Consider the following 26,412-nt stretch of genomic DNA (forward strand, 5'->3'; position numbering starts at 1 on the left):
GGGGTGACTTTATGAAACTGCTTTAGATCACTAGTCAGGAAATAACCCTATTAACCCAAAACGTTTAACTAAAATCTTTTTTAAAAAAATTAATCACTTGAGAATTTTCTGAAAACTGATATTCAGTGGAATTCACATAAATTGCATTCTTCAAAGGTCTGCCTTTGCGAGTTTTAGACCACTTTTCACTCAACTGGATGCTGCCGTGGGTAGTCAAAGGTTCAGTTAGCAGTAATATCATTATCAGTCTCTAGATTTGATGTTTTCTTTGACTGTTTTTACACATACATTCTATGAACTCTTGAAGATTTCTTGCCTTTGGGCTGGACACTAACAAAAGATTAGATTAGATTAGATTTATTGGATTTATATGCCGCCCCTCTTCGCAGACTCGGGGCGGCTCACAACAATGGCAAAAACAGTACATAGTGACAAATCTAATATTTATCAATCTAATTATAGTTTTAGGTTAAAAAATTCATAAAAGCAACCCCAATATATATAAAAAACAAGGACACAATCAATCATACACAAAAACTACATGGGCAAGGGGGAGATGTTTCAATTCCCCCATGCCTGACGGCAGAGGTGGGTTTTGAGGAGTTTCCGAATGGCAAGGAGGGTGGGGGCAATCCTAATCTCAGGGGAGAGCTGGTTCCAGAGGGTCGGGGCCACCACAGAGAAGGCTCTTCCCCTGGGTCCCGCCATTACTAGCTAAGTAATAGATATTGATCTGTGTTGGCTTTTTATACAGAAATCTGATGGTGTAATTTCTCCCTAGTTCATACACTTGATTGAAATATTGAGAAATTGTGGATTGTCACACAATTAGCCAGATATTCATACTGGACTTGGTATTTTTATCCAACTATTGAGTCCTTCCCAAGGACTTGAGACAAGCAGATGTTGAAGTTTTATGATATCTAAAGATATGTTACTGGATTATTATTATTTGTTAAATTCATTTGCTGCCTATATTGCTGTGGAGCTACTTTAGGTGGCTTATAGCAGTAAAAACACAGAAATGACAAGAATTGCAAACAGTAACGAAATAATAAAGCAATAAAATAAACAATGAGACCACAGTAATATAAAAGAAAAGAAAAGCTCAGGAGAGGAGAAGGGAAGATAGTCATTAATCAGTAAAGATACAGATCCAGTGGACCTTTTTATCCTATGCCCCCAAATTATGTTTTGATGGACATATCATATCTGTCCATCACTAGAATAACAAGACATGTAAATGTTGCATTTTTATGCTAATTCATCTTTATTCAGTGCAAGTATCTCTTGCTTTTTTCTGTAAACACTAAACCAGTTGCTCAGAATTCTCAATCAAACAAGTGTGGAACATTTCCTTTTCCTATTAAAAAGAGATACTTCCTGCTAACAGGAAATATGTGACTTTAAAATATAATGCTGGACTATGGCAAATCAGACACTTATAATAAATTATTTTATAATAATTTATAATAATAAATTATTATTATTATTATTATTATTATTATTATTATTTATTAATTAATAGAAGGAACTTGAAAGATAATAGAAAGCTCATTTTATACCATTCCGTGAGAAATGTTGGGTAGCATGGTTATTAATCAAAGGGGTTTTGCCTTAGAATACACCATCCTGTGAGATGAATCTCTTTAAGGAATAATAATAATAATAATAATAATAATAATAATAATAATAATAGTAATAGTAATATCTTTCTAGAATACAGGCATTAGGATAAAAGTATTTCCTTCTTGAATAAGAATTGTATAGAACTAATTTTTTATCATAATTCTTTTTATTAATTTGTAATGTGACATATAAAGAGAATACAAAAGTACATATTAGAGAAATTAGGAAGGAAAAGGGGAAGTGAAGAGTAATGTTGGAGGCAGTGGAGCATTGACATCTGATTTACAGAAAATGGCTCTGAAAGGATATGTTACTTCAGTAATGCATTGAAGTCTTCCCACTATCAAATGGATGTGATGAGACTGGTCTGGGACAATATGCTTGAGGGCTCTGTGTCGTAATAGTATGGTAGTGGTAACAGAAGTTGGTTCCTCCTGGTAGTGACCCACTGATGACATCATAAGGCTCAGTTGGTTCCCTGGGAATTGCCATCGTTTTTTAAAAAATTCTTTGAAATAGTTTTTGAATTTTTTTTCTTCTGAGCCTGCGAAGAAGCTGAGTTCCTTGCACTGTGCATGTGGCCGCCATCTTGTTTTTTTGTTGCATTTTTAAAAATCTTTTGGCACTGCACATGCATGTGTATGCTCAAGAGATGTGGCCAAGCTGTGCGGGAAGAATTAAGTTAGAACCCACCCCTGGGTGATAATTGTGGGTAGGTCACAATGGAGTGTACAGGCTTTGTGTGTGCATGCCTGTGCAGTAAATAAAAATTTAAAAAGTGTACTGTGCACTGTGCAAAAATACACACAGTGCCAGAACTCAGCTTCTTTGCATGCACAGAAGAAAAAATAATATTTTGTGTAATATTTTGAGTGTCTATGCAACATTTCGGTGAAATCACATTCACCACCATCAGGCTGAAGTTGTAAGCTTTGTGCTGCTGTAAATATAGAGTATAAATATAAATATAGACTATAAACTATATTTACACGGGGCAAAACCCGAACTCAGAACAATCTACATACATATACCCGTGAAAATCTACGAAAACAAATATATATATATAATTTTGAAAAGATGATGGCATCCGTGGACTGGCACTGACCGAACCAATCATCATAATGTCACCAGTGAGTCGCCAACAGTTCGGGCGAACCGATCTGTACCGGGAGGAACCCACCTCTGCCTGAGACAAATGACTGATGCATCCAAAGAGTTTTAATCTGTTGAATGTCTCAAAGATAGATGGCATATTTGAGATTACACTTGAGATACTGCAGGAAATCCTCTTTAATACCACAAGACATTTATCAGTTACTCTGGCCCCTTCAGAGCTCAAGCATTACTTGTTTAGTGGAGAATGGAATTTCATTAACATTGGAAGGAAAGCTTTTTAATCTCTATATAAGATGGCTATAATAAACTCTCTGTCCACCATTTGGAAACTTGCAGTTAAAAATCCCTGAGCTAATATCCAGTGACTTGATTTCTGCAAACTGTTTGCTGTTTCTATTAATATCTTCCCTGAACTATATTCATCCTGCCCTGAAATGGGGCCAAAGGTACATTCCCCTTGTAGCTCAGCCAGCTCCATTTTCCATGGGATGTTTTTAACAAAAAGGAACTATTAGAGTGAACAGGGGCGGGAAGGGGAATAGCCCTGATTCTAAATCCAACATTGTGTCCTGTTTCCCTTTTTGTCTTTTGTATGTTCCAGGGTGCAATCCTCACTACAATGTTAGCAACCCGTAATTTTTCTGGTAGGTAACCCAACTCTATTTACTTGCTACCTCATCACTTATTGGCTACTAACTTAGAAATTATGGCTGGTTGCTGCACTAAGACTTCCACAAGCAGGTTTGGACATTTTTATGTGATTCCCAAATGACTTTTTTTCTGTGTTTGTTAAAATGTTCATACAAGAAAGAGAAGAGGGGAAACAAATTAAATTTAAATTGTAACCCATAAATCACCTGATAGTGGTGACCTGAGGAGAAAGGTCTGAAGATCTTATGTTACAGTATGTGTATTCTTGGACTCTGACTTAAATGTACCACCAATCTAGCAAATGATCTGATCCTTATTTCCCTTACTGTATTTTAACAACATCTCTAAAAGTTTCCTTTTTGAATGTGGAAGTAAGAAAGAGTTTCTTTGGCAGAAGAATCCATGAGAATATTTAATACAATCTTCACATTCTGTAGCTCTGCAGGAGGTAGCACTGAAGATTCTTAAGATTAATTCCTTATAATTTCGTAAAAGAAAGATTCTTTTATGCAGTCTAGTATTCCTAAACAATATGACTAATTTTTCCTTCAATAACCAACCCCCATACCCTTTTATTCACTTAAAGCCGAAAAGCTAATGTAATTAATCATAGCTCAGGCCCCAATTCACAGAGTGTGATAAATGTAAACTCCCTTGGATTAACAGCTCATCAAAATAGCTTGAGGAACATCAACTGATACCTAGGAAAATATAAGACATACATATGGACATGGATATTGAAAAAAATATAAATTTAAGCGCTGCACCCATTATTAAATTTAGTTAGGGATATGAGTAACCTGTCTGTTGACTAAAAGATTGATTAGGATTAAACTCACTTAGGGAAGGGACAAGAAGGAGAAGAGGAAGTAGAGAAAGAAGGGAAGAAGGAGAGAGGAGGAAAATAGGAAAGTGGGAGAGAAGGAGAAAGAAGGTAGAAAGGGAAGTGATATGATGTAAGTGGGGAAAATAGACAGGAAATAAAAATAGAAAAGGTATTATTATTATTATTTTTCAGTACAACACAGCAAACAAGATCACTATGCTGGATTTCGTATTTCATCACCAGTCGGGCGCTTCCCAAGCACCTAGGACTGCGTGATGTAGCGGCGAATTACGTTTGCTGATCCCAGTAAAGCGGCCTTTTGCAATTGACAGATGGAGATTTTGTCAATTCCGATGGTTTTCAAATGTCCGCTGAGATCCTTTGGCACTGCGCCCAGCGTGCCAAGTACCACTGGGACCACTTTCACTGGCTTATGCCAGAGTCGTTGCAGCTCGATTTTTAGATCTTCGTATTTCACTAATTTCTCTATTATTATTATTATTATTATTATTATTATTATTATTATTACTATTATTATTATTAATTAATTAATAGAAAGAACTTGAAAAATAATAGAAATCTCATTTTATACTATTCTGTGAGAAATGTGGGGTAGCATGGTTATTAATCAAAGGGGTTTTGCCCTAGAATGCACCATCCTGTGAGATGAATCTCTTTAAGGAATAATAATAATAATAATAATAATAATAATAATAATAATATCTTTCTAGAGTACAGGCATTAGGATAAAAGTATTTCCTTCTTGAATAAGAATTGTATAGAACTACTTTTTTATTATAATTCTTTTTATTAATTTGTAATGTGACATATAAAGAGAATACAAAAGTACATATTAGAGAAATTAGGAAGGAAAAGGGGAAGTGAAGAGTGATGTTGGGGCGGTGGGGCATTGACATCTGACTCCTTTGGTGAAGTAAAATAAGGCATTAACGTCTACCCACAACTTGTTACTTTGTCATAATTATATAGACTCGGAGTTAGTTTTAAAAATCATTGTTCAGGAAACTAAGGCAATTTTATGGGATTTTCCAAAGAAATCTTCAATTTGCGGGAAATCTTCAAATTACAACTTCCACTTGCTGAAATATTACATGAAGAAAAATGGATCCACAAGAAATAAGTGGGATCTTTTGATCGATATTGTATTTGGAAAGTAATCAAATGATGGCTTTAAATAAGAAATAGAAAAATGTATGGAAGATTATACTTACTTACTTACTTACTTACTTACTTACTTACTTACTTACTTACTTACTTACTTACTTACTTACTTACTTACTTATTATTTTGATTTCTAGGCCACCCTCCTCCTTGGACTCGGTGTGGCTTACAACAAGCATGAATACAAAATGGAACATATAAGAAACCCAAACATTAAAATTCATCTAGATCTAATCTAAAAACTCCAATTATTGAAAACAATCATCCACCTTCATTCCATCACAATCATACACTCGACTGGGTATGCTGGGTACCCAGAGTATAGATTTAGAGCCCCTGAACAATTTACCATCCTTAGGTCTTCTGGTCTTCAAAGTCATCCCAATTATTGTAAGAAACATATTGTTTAAACCAGTGTTTCCCAACCTTGGTAACTTGAAGATATTTGGACTTCACCTCCCAGAATTCCCCAGCCAGCTGGCTGGGGCATTCTGGGAGTTGAAGTCCAGATATCTTCAAGTTGCCAAGGTTGGGAAACACTGGTTTAAACAATGTGGTATCATCAGAGACATTGCATCTGCTCCAACAAGTCTCCCTTATTTTTAGAATTTGATTGATTGGGACAGATAACCTTTCTGGAAGAAACAATTGTTATGAACAGACATCATGACATTAAGGCTATTTCTGCCCCCCCCCCAATAAACCCCCAAACAGATTTCTGCTTATAAAATTACAATATGTACAGTCCCCATTCTCATATACAGCATATGTGTCACTTTGGGAACTGTTGGATGCAAAACCATAATTGGCTGCTGCTTTTACATATCAGCTCATGTAATAAAGTATGTTATTTGTTAAACCTGAGCAGTTAAGAATTTCAGCAAGTGGAAAATACATAGTAGAGATTTTTAAAACCCCAAGTTGTAGAAAAATATAACACACTTGGAAGATTATGCAGTAGATGCGTAATTCATGGAATAAGAGCATAAGAGCATGAGAAAAACATCCTAACAACTTGGGAAATCAGAGAGGATATAGATCTTAACAAGCTAAGGAAACAAGTTTAAAAACAAAACAAAACCTGGAGCTGTGGAAAGGTTAATTGGCTGAGAATACAGGAAATGTTACAGGTTCATCACAATGGCAAAAAAATAAAATAAAAATCAAAAACTTCATAGTATGAAGTTTTCTATCCAGTGTGAACCAATTATAGTAATCCAGGTCTGCAATGGCAATGGGCAAAGAGTAGAAAAGAAGAGGCCTGCTTTTTATCATTGTCAAAATGTGGGCTGCAGCTGTCAGGATGTCATAAATGCAGCACGTGATCTCCACCAGCATGGGGGACTAAAATTAGCAGGAGAGCCTGAGAGTGAGAAAAGCAGGCAAGAGAACACTTATCGAACCATTCGTGAACTGTTCTAAGTGTGACCAGCAAACTTAGAAAGGGGAGTGGTTTCAAAGAGAAGACTAAATCACTATGGCCATGTGGTGGGAAGATCCTTAGTCCTTTCAAGAAGGAATAAATGAACTTCACAGAGAATGCTCCTTTGGTTCACCAACATTGCTGGGCTCTGTTTTGACTTCTTCAAAAACTTGGGAATACATGACTATAAATGGCCGTGGCTTGTTTTTTTCAACTGGAAGGATCATAGTAATCCAGTGTGCAAGTTTCATGGGTTTCTGAGGGACTTCCTTCCCACTGCTGGATTATTATCAGAGAATGCTGCAGCACTGATTGTGTGGCTTTCAGTTCCCTTTGTCTCCTGCTCTTAAGAGAGTTTTCCTCATGTTGCTGATTCTCACTCTTCTAACTCTCCTATCGTGCTTATGCCTCTTGACCTGGTACCTTTTCCCCACAGGAGGGAAAAGCGGTGGCAACAAGAAGAATGATGGTGTGAAGGTAAGCCCTTTTCATTTCTGGATCCTACAAGACGACAAATACGCTTGGATATGTCTTCTCTAATAGTGGGTCCCAGCGTGGCCCAGATCTTCATGTGTTTCTCAATTTGTAGACACATTGTTCCCATCCTTGCCTTTTCTTCAGAAAATACAACTGAAGGGGGGAAAGTTTATATCGTATGAAGCTTACATATAGCAATAGTTGCCTAGTTTATCCTCAGTTTGCTTGCTTAATCCATAACAAAATAAATGTTTTTTTAAAAAAAACAAGAGAGCAGAATTGTGAAAAGACAATATAGAGAACTAAGCAATATTTTGACCTGCTCATTGAGGCTGAGAAACATATTCTAACAATTCTTTTTCCATTCTTACTTAGTTTTATAAATTGTAGAAAACATTGTGCCTTTCTTCTAATCTTCTATGTTTCAGTACGGAACTGAAAACCACATCATCTGATAATTATATTACTTAGAAATAATCTAGGCTCAGAACTGATTTAAGTTTTCAGAAGTTATAGTGATGCTGCCTTCTTGTAGAACTGTAATTTAAAGTTTCCCCTATGGTATTTAATATCCCAGAATATTTCTGTGGCTGTGTATAATCTCACAATAAACCCTAGTGTGAATTCCTCTTGATCTCTTTAAATATAAGTTCCTTAGTGAATTGTTTTTTCAAGCAAAGGAGGAGTAGCCCTTATCACTTTACAAATATGCCAGATCAATATGACAGCTGTATTCTACACTGCCTCTGGCATTTCTACTCCTATGTAAGGGGAGCTTAAGAAGAGAAATGGGAAGTTAGTTTAAAATTTGGATTAAAAATACCACAATTCCCAGTGGTCCCACCCAACATGGCCAGTGGGAAAAGTGAATGGTGATTTGATTTAGCAAGATCTGTTCGGTACATTATTTTGTTTCTAGCTTAGGTTTTGAACAGTGGTAAGAATCCCAGCTGTTATCTTTTTTTAAAAGTGAATAGTTTGTTGTGGGTTTTTTTTTTTTTAAAAAAAATTACACTCTACCTCATTAATATGATAAAGGAACTTTGGAAACCTGAGATAGATTAAAGAATTCAGTGGTTGTTGTCACCTCTGAGTCTAAGGAGAAGGTAGTAAATCCAGGAACAGTACTTCAATGTCTTCGGCTTTTGTAAGGCCATTGACACTTTGAAAGCTGGTTCATGACTTTAGTGAGAAATGGATTCAAGCATGAACAACTTTTCTCTTTTTAGCTGTAATACTACTTCCATTGCTCTGGAATTTTCTGGAAAGGTGTCTGGCAACCCTTTCACAGTTCAGCTGGTGACTTGATGGTGTTTGAGGGTGTGGAAAGGAATGTGGTTTCAGAGAATGACCATATATATGCCTTGGAGATTCTGACTGGGCCAAGATATATATTTATGCTGAGGCAGCTGGCTGTTCCTGGTACTAACAGCCTCTCCTGGTGCTCTCACTATTAATTTCACTCAGAAACTAATCCAAAGAATCAGTTTCCTCCTTTACAATAGTTATACTAGCTTACTGATAAATTCTTATACTTTTCCCCCTCTTATTTCTGTGTGCACTGGAAAAGTTTTTACTCATTTTGTTTCAAAGCACAAATGTCAGATTTGTGGTCACAAGATTTCTGTATTTTACTAATAAAATCCATGGTTTGATAAACTGCTCCCAAGAAGCAAATGTTTTAAACTTGGAAGTAGGATTCTTTCCATGAATAGTTCATTTTATAAAGTTATTCTTGTTTGGATACAACAACAGCTCATTAAAAAAAATTATTTTTAACCAGCGGCAACACTGTCCCATTCAGAATCACATTTCCAAACACTGAATTAATGCAATCACTGCACTCCACCATGTCACATCCTATGTCCTAAATTACTAAGTTCACTTCCCTGTACTGTGTTCTTTTACTGTATGTTTGTCCTACTTAAATGAGGCCACTGCTTTTGTGTTGCATCGTGTCATGTCTGACTACCTTTATAATTATTGTCCAGTAAGATTTCCTACTGTATCTTTTACTAAGTTTTCAATGGAATTACCATAGCCTAGCTAGTTCCACTATAGATAGTAAGATCTGTTTTTTTAAAAAAAAATATTCAGAGGACAGTTGTGAAGCAATCATTTAAAACAAGATAAGTTATACGTACAGTAGATGATAGAAAAGAGTGAGGATTCCAGAATGCCAATGGACATGAATTGCTACCTCTACCCTCATGATCTGAAGCATATCATAATTTAATTTGCAGTACTCACATTTGAAACCAGTTTCTAAAGGCTGTGTGAAGCACCTGAAGTGCTCTGCTGAACCCAATATCTGAAGTGCTGAGATGCTACATCCTTTTGGAAGGGCAGTACTTTCTACCTTGTCCAAGTAAGCATGCCCACAAGAATTGCTACCAAAGCAAAGCAGAGTACAAAACCCCAAGCTGGATACTAATGATGATAAGCAAGAGGGAACTTAAAAACATTTCCAGCAGAGATGGAATGACAACGCGGACACAGAGCTGGATTTAAAACTGGGTCATTTTTATTAATTAAATTAAAATTAATTTAATTCAACCTAACGTGGACCCGCAGAGGTCAACTGAAATACTTCCGGGGCGGAAATGACATCATAAAAGCTTCCGGGGCAACATAGGGCGTAGCTCCATGCTGATCCAGGTGAAGGGGTTGCGCCCTCACCTGGAACCCAGCCATGCCATGTATGTGGGAGGTCTCACCATTCAATCCTGTTCGCCTGCTCATTGTCAGGGGCGAAAAGGAGGCCCCGAGCCTGCACAGCCATTTTTATAGGGCTGGCAGGCTCCGCCCCTGGCAACGTCATTAGCCATGGCCGATGACCAGGCATGGCCGGGATCTCGCGAAATCTCGTGAGATCCTGGCCATTCAAGATGGCGGCAGAAGCTGAGGGCCGTGTTTCCCTGGCCCTGCCGCAAATCCTGGCCCGCGTTAAGTCGCCGGCTGGGCATTCTGAGTGCCCATTAAACTTCTGAAGTGTAGCAAGTCAATTCCCTTCCAGTGTGCACTTTTTGGGTTATTTCTAGGATTTCTGCTCTTAATATGCAAAATGCTAATTTGTGGTGTAACATGAGTCCATGTCAGCAATTAATGAGAAGCTGATTTTCACAATTTAGTATAAGGGTGATTTTTGATGCCATTCTGAAGTTATATTAAATATAGGAAATATAATCTCTGCTCCTTAGATTGTAATTAAAGTATGTAATTTTTTTTGAAGTTAAACATTACCCATATAGAAAAAAATATATAGTTTTAGTCATCCTCATTTATAAAAAAAATTCTAAGGAAAACATATGTTAACACATTCCTATATACAGTTAATGATTATTGCACTTTGCAGAAATCTAGGAAGGAAGCAGACATGATATGAATAACATCTATTTATTATTTTTATTTCCAAATAAAAAGCTTAGCAACCCTCTTCTTTTTTTAGTGGGAATGAAAGTATTTTCTCATCATTAAAATCCAGTTTCCAGATTTTCCTCTTGCGAGAATTTGTCTCCAGGCAAAATCGTATTCTGTACTCCACTGTCACTACATCAAACCTACAGTTTTGCTACCTGGTAATCAATGCAGAGGCATAATGTGGGTATCTTGAAAAGTGACTGTGTGGGATCAGATATGCTTCACATATCCATGCAAAACACTCTGTAAATGTGTTTTTTAGAAGAGTACAGCCATTAATCATTTGGTGAAGCAATCGATTTCATCTGTATCAAAGGTAGACTTTCAGCACTTCAACACTTATTTATGAAAGATTCAGATATTGGTGGTGTAACATGTCCCACCTCACTAAGTTGAGTTAGAGGGCTGTTTGAATTCCTTCTAGCTTATCTTCTTGATTCTAAATGAACAGTTTTCCCCTATTCTACTATCTTTGCCTATTACAATCTTTCCTCTTGGCGAGGCAGGTAGTTTTAGTCTGATATCTAATGTGCATTCAGCTTGGAAAATTTCCACTTGGAAATATTTGCTTTGGCTTGGAGAAGAAATGTACTAAATTGAGAATTAGATGTCAACGCTGTGTTAGGGTAAGATTCATAGGCAGCAAAGATGAGTAGCACCCCGGGTGCAAATTGGACCATGTTGATTGAATTGCTCCTGGTGCGTGAAATTTTAGACTAGCATTCTGTGTACGATGGCTGTTGTCTTTATGGAACTCTTCATTTAAGCATCAGGCTTACCCACAAGAAACCCCATTTTCTTAGAGGGATCACCACAAGTGTCCCAGGTTCCCCGGCATCCCATGTTCTGTTCGCTTCTTTCTTTCTCACTCTGTGTCTCTTCTTGTCCCATCTCTTCTCCTTGTTTTTCCAGAAAAGAAAGTCCAGTTCCAGCGTTCAGTTAATGGTGAGTGTCCTTTGTCTTCCTCAATGCTGGTAATGTTGGGCCTCTCAACGTCTTCCAACCATTCCTGTTCTTAGAAAACATAGAGGGTTGGGTTGAAAGTTGAACCTCTTCGGTGCAGCATCTCCCCTACAAATCCCATTAAACAGGAATGGATGGCACAAAAAGAAGCTGAAGCCCACCGAAGAGCACTGAGAACCTAATTTGAATTTCTAGGGAAAGGTTTTCAGTGGTGCTTATCATTTAGCAGATGTGCAAACTGCCTCCATCCAAGGAGACATGAAGGAAAACGGCCATCTAATATGGCTCTGCTGGAACTGTGCAGTCACAAGCAATCAGACAGCTGATGAAGCTTGGTCAATTTGTTGTTTGAGGCCGAGATATGTTTTTTAAAAGGTCTCTGGTGGGATGAATGAGTAATCCCAATATAGCTGCCAGAGCTGTCTTGTTGATAATGTTGGAGAGTAAATTGCTCCCCTTTCTCTATGTTAATTTGTGTACCACTTGGCTGTTTATGGAAGAAAGTGTGTGTCAGGCTTTGATGGTCTATGTGGGTCTTAGAAACCCTCTTTGTTTTACTGTACATTTCTTTCTTTACTATCTACTCAATGTGGCCTCTTTCACTCCTGCACAGTCTCCCTCTCTCCCTCATCCAAGTTCCCTCCTGTTAATTTGTACATACTGTCTTTCACTTCTACACAGCCCTCTTATTCCTCCTAACAATAGGTAATTTCGGGACCTTCATTCCTGCTATATTGATCAGTCTTCTTTATGATGGTAGACAATTGCAAGAAAGACAATTATGTTTTTACATGATAATGCAGTTGGACCTCCTGCTTAGTTTTGTAACTTTTGGATAGAAATCCCGGAAAGTGTTACAAATATAAAGGAACAGTTGCAGTTATTGACCTGTACTGAGGATTACCTTGTTTTTGTTTCTTTGCAGTGTTTGATGCTTAATAATGAAAGGTTAAGAAACAGTTCTGAAACAAAGTTGAAATAGTCTTACCCTGCTCCAATATTTTGCTTTTTCCTTTTCTTTTTTTTTCTTTTCTGGTCCAGGAATCTTCAGAGAGTACAAATACCACCATTGAAGATGAAGACACTAAAGGTACAATATAAGATGATTTTTGCAGAAATAGTATGGCATTGTTTCTAATCATTTTGAGTCAATAACTCAGAGTTCAAATCAGTTCATTACTGAAGGAAACATTATGACCCAATTCTCATTACCCAAATACAAATACATGCCTTAGCTATCACAACGGTACAAAATTATCTAGCGCAATATTGCTTCAACTATAATTTCAGTTAATAGAGGACAATTAAATTTCATGTGTATTACTGACTGCAGTTCTGCTATCTATGCAATCTGGTTCCTAGGATTATACAATTATAGGAGAGATGATGAACGATGTGATAATCCCCTACAATCTTGCTGTTGCAGTGTATCTGAGACTAGCACTGAGTATTGATCTGGGTATCTCCCTCCGCTGCCAAAGTCCTGTGATTCCTAGATGTATCTGTCCTTTTCCAAGGCACAAATGTCAAACTGCATGCTATAGCTATAAAGCTAAATCGAATAGAATAGAATGCTAAGGAGACCAAACAATCCACATGCTTTAGAAAATTTCTTTGGTATATTTTTATTTCCCTTTTCCAGCTATTGCTTGTAATTGTCTTCAAAACATGGTCTGTCAGAGCTCTTCCCCGGCACTGCATTAAACTAAATCATTCTGTGGCACAGAGGTAATGAGAAATGGAATTTGGTTGAAAAAGAGAACAGAGGTTAGCAGGAGCACATACATCAAGCCATTCTTATTAGTTTGGCTTTCAGTAGCAGCAAAGGGCCTTTAAAATTGCACAGGGGCCTCAGTATAAAAAAACAATACAATGAACTGATAAAAAATGGAGAAGTTAAATTTCTCTGGGACTTTAGAATTCAAACAGACAGGCAGGCACTTGCCACATAACAACCTGGACTTAACAATTGTCGATAAGAAAAACAAAAAAAATGATCTGGATAGTGGATTATTTTTAATATTAGATTTGTTTACATTGTCTTTTTATATTGTTGTTAGCCGCCCCGAGTCTTCAGACAGGGGCAGCATACAAATCTAATAAATACAAATACAAACCATCTTTTAAAAATATTTCAACCAGCAGAGTTGAACTGAGACATGTTTTTCACCCCCATATAATTCTTCAGGGCAAATATGAATCCAGTCAATATCAATTTTGTATCCCAGAAAGAGAAGTCATCGGGGATGGCAATTTGGAGAAAAAATAAAGGGGGGAAGGAGTAATTTAACCATCCTTATACCTCAATATCCACTTAGATGTTCTTTTAAACAAACTGGTGTAGAGATTCAGTTACAAAGTTTTACAAATATGTTAATATATCACTGTCAGCCAAGGCTGTGTGCCTTTATATAGATTTTATTCTTGAATAAACTGCTAAACAGAGAATTAGCCAGAGAGATTTTTTATTTTTATGTCTCTTTCTGAGTGTACACATACCTCAAAGTTGCCAAGTTTGAAAAATACTGGTCTAGATGCACAATAAAAATGTTGAGCAACATAGGATCCAGAACAGATTCAATGGGTGTGGTCACTCAACCAGTTATGACTGTTATATCTTTTTGTCCACCTTTTACCATTTTATTAATAAGGATAACAGATACTTTTTCTTTGCTGCTGAGGTCAAGATATACTATGCCCATGACATTCCCACTTATTAAGATAATGACTCCATTAAATAGAACGTAGAATTAGTCTGACATGACTTGCTTGTAATTAATCCATTCTATTTCTGGCGAATTGTTTCATTCCTATTTAAGTGCTCAGAAATATTCTGTTAAAAATCAACTCAGTCAAGCTAATAGGTCTGCAATTCCTTCCGTCATACACATTCTTTACTTTTCTGAAAATAGGGACACCTTTTGTTGCCTCCACTTTTGGGAGATGTCACCAGTTTCCCAGGAAAGATTGCAAGAGTTGTGCAACCATCTCTTCTACATCCTTCTGCCTCCTAGTAGTATGGAATTTGTTTAAATTTGCCAAATATGCTTTTAGCTTCCCCTTGTTTAGAATTAGCTGCAACTCCTTCCTTCCCTCGGTGATATTACAGTAGTTTGTTTGGGGTCAGTTCCTTTCTGAGAAAAAGCAGACATAAACTATTGAGACATTTTTACTTTTCCTCATCTCCTATATCTTTCCTTTATGAATGTTATGTCCCTGGAGTTATGATGCTTCATTAGCTGGGGCTAACCTATGTTTAGAGAGCTCTATCAGCCAGCTGATGCTTACCTTTTCTTTACACTGCTCTTAGGAGGTTTCAAAGAAGATAATTCAATGAGTGTTTCACTTTCTGAATGACTCTTGTAACCCCTAAGTGGAAAAAGAAATTACTAACCTTCCCATCCATATTTTTCAGTATGAGTTCTTGTGTTTGCTGACTTCTGGGTAAAAAAAAACTGATAAGAAGTTCTTCAAGGGAAGGTCAATTGTTTCTAAAAAAAAAACACACATTAAAATAGTGCAAACACTTCCCAGCTGCCTGGCTGCTATTGTTATATTTAAACAACTGTGAAGGTGAAATGCAAGTACATTAACAATTCTGCTATTGGTTGCTTTTTTCCAATAGCTGTGATCATAATTGCATGTTGCAGCTGTAATTGAATGCTGGGGGGAAGGGGATGACTTCTAAACAATGCATATAGGAACAGGCGAATTTCAAAAACATGATGCTAAATTATTCTTGGGAGATAACGGGTTTTTTCCTTGAGCTCAGAGCCAGGAAGTGAGATGAGACAAAAGTTTATGCAATGGGCCGGTGAACTACACCCCCAACCCACCCCCCACACAAAAACCTGCACAACTGCAAAGAAAAGCACCAGCTTTGCAGTACTTAAATAAACAAACAAACCAGGGCAGAGCCAAAACCAAAGCTGAACTCAGGGTGAAGTGAGGTTAATGAGGGATGACGCCAATCTCCGCATGGCACACAACAGTAGTGCAGAAATGCTGTATTCCTCATCCTCTGAAGATTTTAAAGTGAAAGACAGCACACTCATTAATTTTTGGTTTTGTGTATTATTATTATTATTATGTCAGTACAACACAGCAAACAAGATCACTATGCTGGATTTCGTATTTCATCACGAGTCGGGCCCTTCCCAAGGACATAGGACTGCGTGATGTAATGGCGAATTACGTTTGCCGATTCCAGTAAAGCGGCCTTTTGCAATTGACAGATGGAGATTTTGTCAACTCCGATGGTTTTCAAATGTCTGCTGAGATCCTTTGGTACTGCGCCCAGCGTGCCAAGTACCACTGGGACCACTTTCACTGGCTTATGCCAGAGTCATTGCAGCTCGATTTTTAGATCTTCGTATTTCACTAATTTCTCTAGCTGCTGCTTATTATTATTATTATTATTATTATTATTATTATTATTATTAATTAGATTTGTATGCTACCCCTCTCCGAAGACTCGGAGCAGCTCACAACAACGATAAACAATGTGACAAATCCAATACTTAAAAACAACATCTAAAAACCCATATCATTAAAAAACCATACAATTTAATCATATCATACATAAGTAAATCACATTAGCCTGGGGATACCTCAAGCACCCCATGCCTGGCGGCATAGGTGGGTCTTCAGTAACTTATGAAAGGCAAGGAGGGTGGGGGCGGTTCTAATCTCTGGAGGGAGTTGATTCCAGAGGGCCAGGGCCACCACAGAGAAGGCTCTTCTCCTGGGGCCCTCCAGATGACATTGTTTAGTCGATGGGGCCCGGAGAAGGCCAATTCTGTGGGACCTTATCGGCTGCTGGGATTCGTGCAGCAGAAGACGGTCCCGAAGGCAATGGCTGCTGTAGTTGTTTTTGCTTTGCATAATTCATTCTAGTTCAGATAGTTTTTCATATGCAGAAAACCTATTCCCTAAAGCAGAGGTCCCCAACCTTTTTTGCACCAGGGACCGGCATTAAGCTAGACCAGTTTTCCATGGCCCGGTGGGGGGGGGGCGCTTTGGTCATATGGGGGTGGGGTTCATTTCCTTCATTTCCTCTTTCTCTCATTCCCTCTTTCTATCCTTTCTATCTCTCACTCTTTCCTTCTCTCCCTCCCTTTCTCTCTCTTTCCTTTCTCTCATTCCCTCTTTCTATCCTTTCTATCTCTCACTCTTTCCTTCTCTCCCTCCCTTTCTCTCTCTTTCCTTTCTCTCATTCCCTCTTTCTATCCTTTCTATCTCTCACTCTTTCCTTCTCTCCCTCCCTTTCTCTCTCTTTCCTTTCTCTCATTCCCTCTTTCTATCCTTTCTATCTCTCACTCTTTCCTTCTCTCCCTCCCTTTCTCTCTCTTTCCTTTCTCTCATTCCCTCTTTCTATCCTTTCTATCTCTCACTCTTTCCTTCTCTCCCTCCCTTTCTCTCTTTCCTTTCTCTCATTCCCTCTTTCTATCCTTTCTATCTCTCACTCTTTCCTTCTCTCCCTCCCTTTCTCTCTTTCCTTTCTCTCATTCCCTCTTTCTATCCTTTCTATCTCTCACTCTTTCCTTCTCTCTCTCCCTTTCTCTCTCTTTCCTTTCTCTCATTCCCTCTTACTCTCTATCCTTTCTATCTCTCACTCCTTTCTCTCCCTCCCTTTCTCTCTCTTTCCTTTCTCTCATTCACTCTTTGTCTCCTGGGGCTGCCTGCGCCTGCCCTGCACCCCCCACCGCGGAGGGAAAGCATTTGGTATCGGCACCGCCAACCCCCCCTCCACGAGCAGCAAAAGCCTAAGCGGCGGGGTGCGCCCTTTGCATTTCGGCATTGGCGCTCTCCCCTCCACGAGCAGCAAAAGCCTCAGCGATGGAGCAGAAAGGCAAACGACGCGATCAGTCGCTGAGGCTTTTGCTGCTCCTGGAGGAGAGAGCGCCAATGCCGAAATGCAAAGGGCGCACTCCGCCGCTTAGGCTTTTGCTGCTCCTGGAGGGGGGGAGGATTTAATCCTCCCCGCCCCCCCGGCAGCCAAACCTCGCTGAGGCTTTGGAGTTCGGGCGATCCGACGGAGTTCCCGCTCCCACCAACGCTCTGCAGCCGCGCCAGAGCCACCGCCACGAGAAAGCTTTCCAAGACCCATCAACGTCCCGCTGGAAGCTGCCCTCCCACCAGCCGCGCCGCCCCGGAGCCCCGAAGGCTCGCAGCAGAGGGAGGCAAAGCGGCGCGCGGCAGCCACAACAAGCCCGCACTTGTTGCGCGATGGGAGCGCGAGGACGACCGCAGGCGCGACCCGGGCAGCCTTTCGACCGACTCGCTTTCGCCGCGCCCGGATAGCGGCGGCGTCTCCTGGGGCTGCCTGCGCCTGCCCTGCACCCCCCACCGCGGAGGGAAGGCATTGCCGAAATGCACCCCGCCGCTTAGGCTTTTGCTGCTCCTGGAGGGGGGGAGGATTTAATCCTCCCCGCCCCCCCGGCAGCCAAAGCTAGCTGTCAGCGGCGGCGCGGACCGGCTGAAAAACCCCAACGGCCCGGTCCCGGTCCGCGGACCGGCGGTTGGGGACCTCTGCCCTAAAGACACTGAAGATCTTATTTATCATCAGTGCGGCTGCTGAGGTGTCCCAAAGACTTGAGTATATCTTCAAAGCAGCAAGAAGTAGCAACCTGATTCTGCAAATAGTGAAATTTGATTTCTATACCCAATCACATTCTATGCCCGTAGTGGCGAACCTATGGAACATGTGCCGGAAGCAGCATGCAGAGGCATCCAGCACAGGACAAACAGCCTCATTTACTTGTTTGCTCCATTCTGGTGCACACATGCATCCTGGCTAGCTGGCCTTCATGTGCGTGGGGTAAGCGAAACCCAGAAGAGCCACCACCCAAACTTCTGGGTTTCCTCTGCACACATATGTGATGACTATCTGTTCGTCGGGTGCGTGTCTGTGCCAGAAACCGTTAGTTCAGGTACCAGCATGTACATACGCAATGGACTACTGCACTTCTGGGTTTCACTGGCCCCACACGTGTGAAGGCCAGCAAAGCCACACTTTCCAGGTGGGATGAGTTGGCATGCCATTTCCAGCACGCAGGCAGCATGCAGGGATGAGAAAAAGTTATCCACCTGTTCTGTGCATTTCCAATGCTCAGCAGAAACAGACAGGCAGTTCTAAGAAGGGCTCCTTATCATTGTCATTTACCATTCAATAGTTTCACTGCTTCTCTTCTCTTGTTTTAAATCCAACAGTACGGAAACAGGAAATCATTAAGGTGACAGAGCAGCTGATCGAAGCAATAAGTAACGGGGACTTTGAGTCCTACACGTGAGTGTACCTGCTGTGTGTTTTGGTTTGTATAGAGGGAAAAAGCACTCCGCTCAGCTTGCCCAGTGTGTAGGAGTGTAGTTAGTAATTATAAATGCCTTATCTATGGAAAACAGCTAGTGAAGTTGGCGAGTTTTGAAATGTCAGCTTGCTATATGAAGGCAAGCATATTAGTGAGCTTCTTTGATTAGTATTTAAAACACAGCTAGAAAAGGACCTTGGGAACTTTCTGTTCATTCTGCCCATTGTAAGTTATCTTGTTATTATTTTCCATCATAATTACAAAAAAAGTGGATTATTCTGGACCAGTGATAAATCTCAGCTGTTACAGCTGACTAAATTATGATTCCTGACTGAGAGGATGAACTGCATGAATGCATTAATGAAGAATAGGAGATAAAAACCTTGTTTTTCTTTTATCCCTGAGAATGAAGGTGGTTTTTTTTAAAAAAAGAAAACAAGTATTCAAAAACCACTATTAGTTCTGTAAATAATTAAGTAGCAAGGTGATTCAAACATATCATTGTTAGAGCCTAGAAGACACCTTGAAAGACATGGAATTAATGGCAAACATTTTAAAAGACGATTCAAATAAGGCAAATTGCTTGTTCTTGCAATATTGTGGTGGAGTCATTGACCTTCATTTGTAATACCATTTCTTTTTTCATTATTAAAAGGACAGAAAAGCTAATTAATGGTAGCAAAACATCCATGAATTACAATACAAGGGTATATTCTTGGTGGGTAATTATGAGTTAAGAGAGTAGTTTCCACATATTAAAAAAAAAAACCTAGTAGAACGTTTTATTTGGGAACAATTGTTTCTTTTGTCCCTTTACTAAAATTGTTACTTTATGGTTTATTTTCTTTTATAATTGGATTTTTCAAACATAGTTCTATAAAGTCTGCCATACCTTCTTTTTAAGAATAATCAGTAAAATATGAGCAATATAAAATAATTCCATTATTAAATGGTTTAAATCATAAACCAATTACAAAACAGTAACGAAGAATTCCCATCTAGAAGATTTAAAAAACACAATCACATGTGTTTCTACCAAGTATGTCTACCACTTGAGAAATGAAGCCTTTTCTTTAAATTGTATCAGAAGTCAAACAGTAGCAGGATAGTTTTCATTACACAGTTGACATGGGCTTTTAGTAGATCTTTGTTGCTTTCCACAATATTGTGAGACCTTTAATTCATGCTTCTAAAAAATACCCCTAAGTAAATTATGTCAACCTATGCCTCAATGTTCCAGCATAGAACTTATAAAGATATATATTAAGGTAGGTTGGCACAAGGTACTTCTAACAAGGATTCCCACTTCTCTCAAAATGAGAACCTGATCTTCCAATGTGACATATGAGGAAAGGACTTTGATCCCAAGTCAAATCAAATTCATATAGCAACTTCCATCTCCTCATTTCTTTAAATTCAGCTTCAGTTTGCTTACCATGTTCATAATTGACCTTGTCTTGCCAATCAAAAGTCAATTGAATTAAGATGGATATCCTTGGAGGCAGTGAAGGATACTATGCAGATATCAGCCCACCTCCATTCACAGCCCTTTCTCACCTTTTTTCACTGATGGATGCATATAGTTTTATATTCTCCCTTTATATTCATTAGCATGATGAAAAACTTCTAAGTAAATTTGAGTAGCGAGATAATTATTTTTTCTTGATCCTCTATCTTTTTATGGACATCTCCAGTAAAATGTGTGACCCTGGAATGACAGCGTTTGAACCAGAAGCTCTTGGGAACCTGGTGGAAGGGCTGGATTTCCATAGATTCTACTTTGAAAACTGTAAGCATCCTTTATGATTTGAAAAGTTGCTGGACTTGGATTTAATTCTCTGTATGTCTGTCCGTGTGTTTAATCCCTAAGCAATCTAGGATAGAAAGGGAAGGGCATAGTTATGTATTTCTATATGGGAAAGTGTTTTGCATGTAAGAGAGAATAGTCATTATATTGTGAATTGAACACTTAATTATACAGAATATATTTATTTATTTTATTTGAACTATTTAAATACCATCAACTATAGGCAATTAATTTTAATTTATACTATCTTCCTCTCCCTTCAGACTTTGTCCTTTGGAAAATGGCTTCTAATGTGTGTATATGCATATGTACATATATACATGCATAGATAGATAGATAGATAGATAGATAGATAGATAGATAGATAGATAGATAGATAGATAGATAGATAGATAGAAAGATAGAAAGATAGAAACATAGAAACATAGAAAAATAGAAGTCTGACGGCAGAAAAAGACCTCATGGTCCATCTAGTCTGCCCTTATACTATTTTCTGTATTTTATCTTAGGATGGATATATGTTTATCCCAGGCATGTTTAAATTCAGTTACTGTGGATTTATCTACCACATCTGCTGGAAGTTTGTTCCAAGGATCTACTACTCTTTCAGTAAAATAATATTTTCTCATGTTGCTTTTGATCTTTCCCCCAACTAACTTCAGATTGTGTCCCCTTGTTCTTGTGTTCACTTTCCTATTAAAAACACTTCCCTCCTGGACCTTATTTAACCCTTTAATATATTTAAATGTTTCGATCATGTCCCCCCTTTTCCTTCTGTCCTCCAGACTATACAGATTGAGTTCATTAAGTCTTTCCTGATACGTTTTATGCTTAAGACCTTCCACCATTCTTGTAGCCCGTCTTTGGACCCGTTCAATTTTGTCAATATCTTTTTGTAGGTGAGGTCTCCAGAACTGAACACAGTATTCCAAATGTGGTCTCACCAGCGCTCTATATAGTGGGATCATAATCTCCCTCTTCCTGCTTGTTATACCTCTAGATAGATAGATAGATAGATAGATAGATAGATAGATAGATAGATAGATAGATAGATAGATAGATAGATAGATAGAGGTATAGATGGAAAAATCCTAGCAAAATATGTTGCACACCTGGTTTTCCCCCCCAAAATTTATTCAGCTATTTCCTGATGAATGAGATAATATCCCCAGGTACCCTGAGAAGAACTTGGAAGCTGTAACTTTATCATTAATTTTCCCCCCACCCCATCTGCAGTGTGGTCCAGGAACAGCAAGCCCGTGCACACAACCATCCTGAACCCACATATCCACTTAATGGGAGATGAATCTGCCTGCATTGCTTATATTCGTATCACACAATATGTGGATACAAGTGGAATCCCACGCACTGCCCAATCAGAGGAGACTCGAATCTGGCACCGCCGGGATGGCAAATGGCAAATTGTTCACTTCCACAGATCTGGAGCACCTTCGGTTTTACCACAGTAAGTCAGTCCCAATCTATGCTGATTCCTATTATCACTTCTTTTGGCACACAGGTAGCAGTATACAGATGTGTCATGTAAAATATGAATTCAAAAATTCATTCTAAAGAAGCAAATCAAAAATATCAGTTAAAGATACCAGATACAGAGATAGACACACAGAGAAGGGGGGGGGGGAATGCAGTGGGGTAGTGAAAATAGAGCTGCACCCCAGAGCACCTAATTTGCACTGAAAGATGTTGAAATAAAATGCAGGGCGTCCTGCACAAGCCACACCCACAGTATGGTAGTAAAAATTTTGGTAGCCCATCACTGGATATAGATATAGATAGATATAGATGTGCCCTTGTGGATGCATCCAACATACAGATATGCAGAACTGTTTCATCATATGTACCCAGCATCTGAAATTTAGACCTCTAAGAAGTGCAACAATGAGGCTGAGCAAACATTAATGTATTATTGGACTTTCACAAGAATGATGTATATTTTAATGTACTTTTAATGGATCCAAGATAGCATAAAGTTAACCCATTCTCTATTCACATCCTTCTCAGAGGCATGAGTAATTTTTTTCTAGCTTACATTAATGTGTTTGAATTAAATTACATTTATTAAATAAGTGGTTGTTTTCTTTTTAAAGAAACTGCCATTCTTTCTATTCCATTATTGTATCCATACTATTGCATCATAGATGATAAATAGATAGATAGATAGATAGATAGATAGATAGATAGATAGATAGATAGATAGATAGATAGATAGATAGAAAGAGAGAGAGATAGATAGATAGATAGATAGATAGAGATAGAGAGAGAGAGATAGATAGATAAAGATAGATAGAGAGAGAGAGAGAGAGAGATAAAGATAGATAGATAGATAGATAGATAGATAGATAGATAGAGAAAAATAGATAGATATAGATGATAGATAGATAGATAGATAGATAGATAAAGAGAGAGAGAGAGAGATAAAGATAGATAGATAGATAGATAGATAAAGATAGATAGATAGATAGATAGAGATAGATAGATAGATAGATAGATATAGATGATAGATAGATAGATATAGATGATAGATAGATAGATAGATAGATAAAGATAGATAGATAGATAGATAGATATAGATGATAGATAGATAGATAGATAAAGATAGATAGATAGATAGATAGATAGATAGATAGATACAGAGATAGATACAGAGATAGATGCAGAGATAGATACAGAGATAGATACAGAGATAGATACAGAGATAGATACAGAGATAGATACAGAGACAGACAGACATACAGACAGACAGACAGACAGAGGTAGAGGTAGAGGTAGAGGTAGAGGTAGAGGTAGAGAGGAATGCAAAGGGGTAGCAAAAATAGAGCGCCACCCAAGGGCACCCAATTTGCACTGAAAGATGTTGAAAGAAAATGCAGGGCATCCTGCACAAGCCACACCCCAGTATGATAGTAAAAAGTTTGGTAGCCCATCACTGGATATAGATATAGATATAGATGTAATGGTATGTAATGGGTTTATATACTATATTGTACTATGGGGGGGAGGGTTGACATTTTACAGCCTATGGTGAAAAAATTATGACCCAGCAGTAAGAATTTAAAACATGGGATTAGTTTTTTCTTTTCTTTTTTTAATAAGAAACTTAATAAACTATGAGATTTCTTCATGGAGGGATGGGAAAAATGTAGACTGGGGTTGAACAACACTTAGATGATTCACCCATTAAAAGCATGGAGTGCTTAGCTCTGAACAGTGTGGATTTTGCATTCTTCTGCATTAAGCCATGTTTCTGGAATTGATTTTTTTTTTCTGTTGGGTTCTTATATGTAACAACTACATGGATGTTAGGTACAATATGACCCTTTCCATGCAAAGTAGAGCTGCGCCTATTCATTTGGCCGCTATAGACGGGTAAGAATTTCATTAAATTAATTTATCAAACATATAAACATGCACAACTGTCAAGATGATTCCATATTTGTCTACAGAGGACATTCATATAGCGTTAAACAAGTGATAAAAGTAATTACTTATATGAAGCAAGAATGACTAGCTGTGAAGAACCAGTTTGAGAAAACAGTGTTTGCATGGAGGAAAATTTGCACATGACTGTTAGTGCCAGGAGATGCCATGGATTGAGTAAATGTGGTGAAACTCACTTAACACCGATCTTGTTTAGCAACCAAAATTTTGTGCTCAATTATAATTATAAGCCAAGGACTATATTTGCCTTCCTCTGCATAGCGGCCTTGTCCTAGTAAGCTCCTTCTCCTTTCTGGCAATTTTCTTCTCTATTAGAGGCACCAAAATAATCCAGGTGATGTAAGATTTCCTGCTACAGCAGGGGGTTGGACTAGATGACCCAAGAGATGTCTACCAGCACTAAATTGCTGTGCTGTTTCAAAGTGTCTTCCGAAGCTACGTGCATACTGCTATAGATCTCTAACATGACCATCATCTCCTTCATGCTAGCCAGGTTCATGTCTAATCTGATTCACTTCCTTTAGACTCTTTCTTTGTGGTGCTTCCTTCCTTTTCCTTCTCTCTCTCTTGCTCTCTTCTCTCCCTTCCTTCCTTCCTTCCCTTTTTTTCTTTCTTTCTTTCTCTTTCTCTCTCTCTTTTCTTTCTTCTCTCTCTCCCTTCCTTCATCTTTCTTTCTTTCTTTCTCACTTTCTCTTTCTTTCTCCCTTCCTCTTTCTTTGTCTCTTTCTCTTCTCTTTCTTCTCCCTTTCTTTCTTCCTCTTTCTTTCCTTCTTTCCTTCCTTCCTTCTTTCCTTCTTTCTTTCCTTCCTTCCTTCCTTCTTTCACTCCCTCCCTCCCTCCCTCCCCCCCCCTCTTTTTCAGGGAAGCTACCATAGGGATACCCATTTGGAGGTAGCTGGTTGGGGCACGTCCTGCCTAATTCAATCCCCTGGCAGCCGAGATTCTGGAGGACAATCCTCCAGTTACAGCATGCAGTTAGAGGAGAAGCAGGGAGTGCTTTTCATGCCCCCAGCTCATTCGTGAATGTGCGCATGATCCCCACATTCCCCTGCTGCATGTGTGTGTGACACCACACACACACACACACACACACGCTCTTTCGCATTTTCCTGCCTGGCAAGCCTCCCTTCAGTCTGGTGCATCTCTTACCCTGGTGCTGGATACTCCTTCGGCACAGATTCAGCTCCTGCAACAGCGCTGTTTGTTCTTGGTGGCTGGCAAGGGGTGAGTGGAGGTGGTTCTCCTCCAGAATCCTGACTGCAAGTGGGAGGCTGCACCCTCCACTTGCCCGCCACCAAAAACAAGCAGCTCTGACACTGTTTTCCTTTTCAGACCAGCTCCAAGCAAGATGTGCACAAACTTCAGCAGCTCTTGCACTGATTCCTACCCCTCTCACGTGGAGCTGGTCTGGAAAAGGAAAAGCGAAGCCAAATTAGGCGGGACTTGCCAGTCACAATTGCTTGGGAGAGGCCAAGAAACTCTCTGCCATCCCAGAACTGCAATTTACCTGTTGAGGCTTCAAGCCTTAGCACGCCAAGCCTGAAGGGAGGCAGGCAGGCAGAGAGGGTCTGCTTCTTCCTCCACTGGCCTGGCATTCCAAACTTTGTGCAGCAATGGGAAAGAGCCCGAGATCTGGCGTGGGAGCCCCACAATCGAGCCAAGATCCATGTGCCTCTCTGCCTGCCACATTACCTGCCTCTTCCTGTCAGGCAGGGAGGGAGGAAGGGCAGTGAGAGGGGTGGTGGCAATCCCTACCAAGTGCAGTGCATGGGGGCAGCAGGTACTGTATTGGAAAGTACATCCTGTACTTGGTACTTGGTACAGTCCTTGGCAGCCTGTACTTGGAAATGGCCGCTACTTTCACTGTCCTCCCTTCCTGTCTGGCTACAGAAGTCCAGCAGCCCTGCTGCCATTCCTTTTTCTTTTGTGGTGGGAAAAGGTGACAGACAGACAGTGACAGCAGCAGCAGAGAGAGGAAAGGAGAGCTGGCAGAGGATGTATGCAGAGAGGAAGGGAAGCACGCTGGAGATCCTAGCTGCAATTTATTCATGGTGATCTCCTGCATGTTCCCCTCCCTCCCTCCAACCCCCTCCATCCCTTCCCACCTCCCTTGGTCCACCCGCTGCGGGCATCACCCCACCACCAGCTC

General features: G+C 39.3%; 1 protein-coding gene across 3 annotated transcripts in view; it reads left to right on the top strand.

Annotated features, from left to right (window-relative positions):
• The window catches only part of CAMK2A (calcium/calmodulin dependent protein kinase II alpha), a 177,991-nt gene that overhangs the window by 146,036 nt on the left and 5,543 nt on the right, over nt 1–26,412 (top strand). Inside the window, exons 12-19 of one of the 3 annotated variants that reach the window (XM_070739070.1) lie at nt 3,347–3,389; nt 7,264–7,304; nt 11,637–11,669; nt 12,729–12,777; nt 18,900–18,975; nt 20,692–20,786; nt 22,041–22,269; nt 24,129–24,191. In XM_070739070.1, the coding sequence (XP_070595171.1) occupies nt 3,347–3,389; nt 7,264–7,304; nt 11,637–11,669; nt 12,729–12,777; nt 18,900–18,975; nt 20,692–20,786; nt 22,041–22,269; nt 24,129–24,191 (629 nt within the window). The remainder of the gene's footprint in view (nt 1–3,346; nt 3,390–7,263; nt 7,305–11,636; nt 11,670–12,728; nt 12,778–18,899; nt 18,976–20,691; nt 20,787–22,040; nt 22,270–24,128; nt 24,192–26,412) is intronic. The other 2 variants (XM_070739071.1, XM_070739068.1) reach the window with 2 other exon arrangements.

This window comes from Erythrolamprus reginae, chromosome 2, assembly GCF_031021105.1.
Source record: "Erythrolamprus reginae isolate rEryReg1 chromosome 2, rEryReg1.hap1, whole genome shotgun sequence".
Classification (NCBI taxonomy): domain Eukaryota; kingdom Metazoa; phylum Chordata; class Lepidosauria; order Squamata; family Dipsadidae; genus Erythrolamprus; species Erythrolamprus reginae.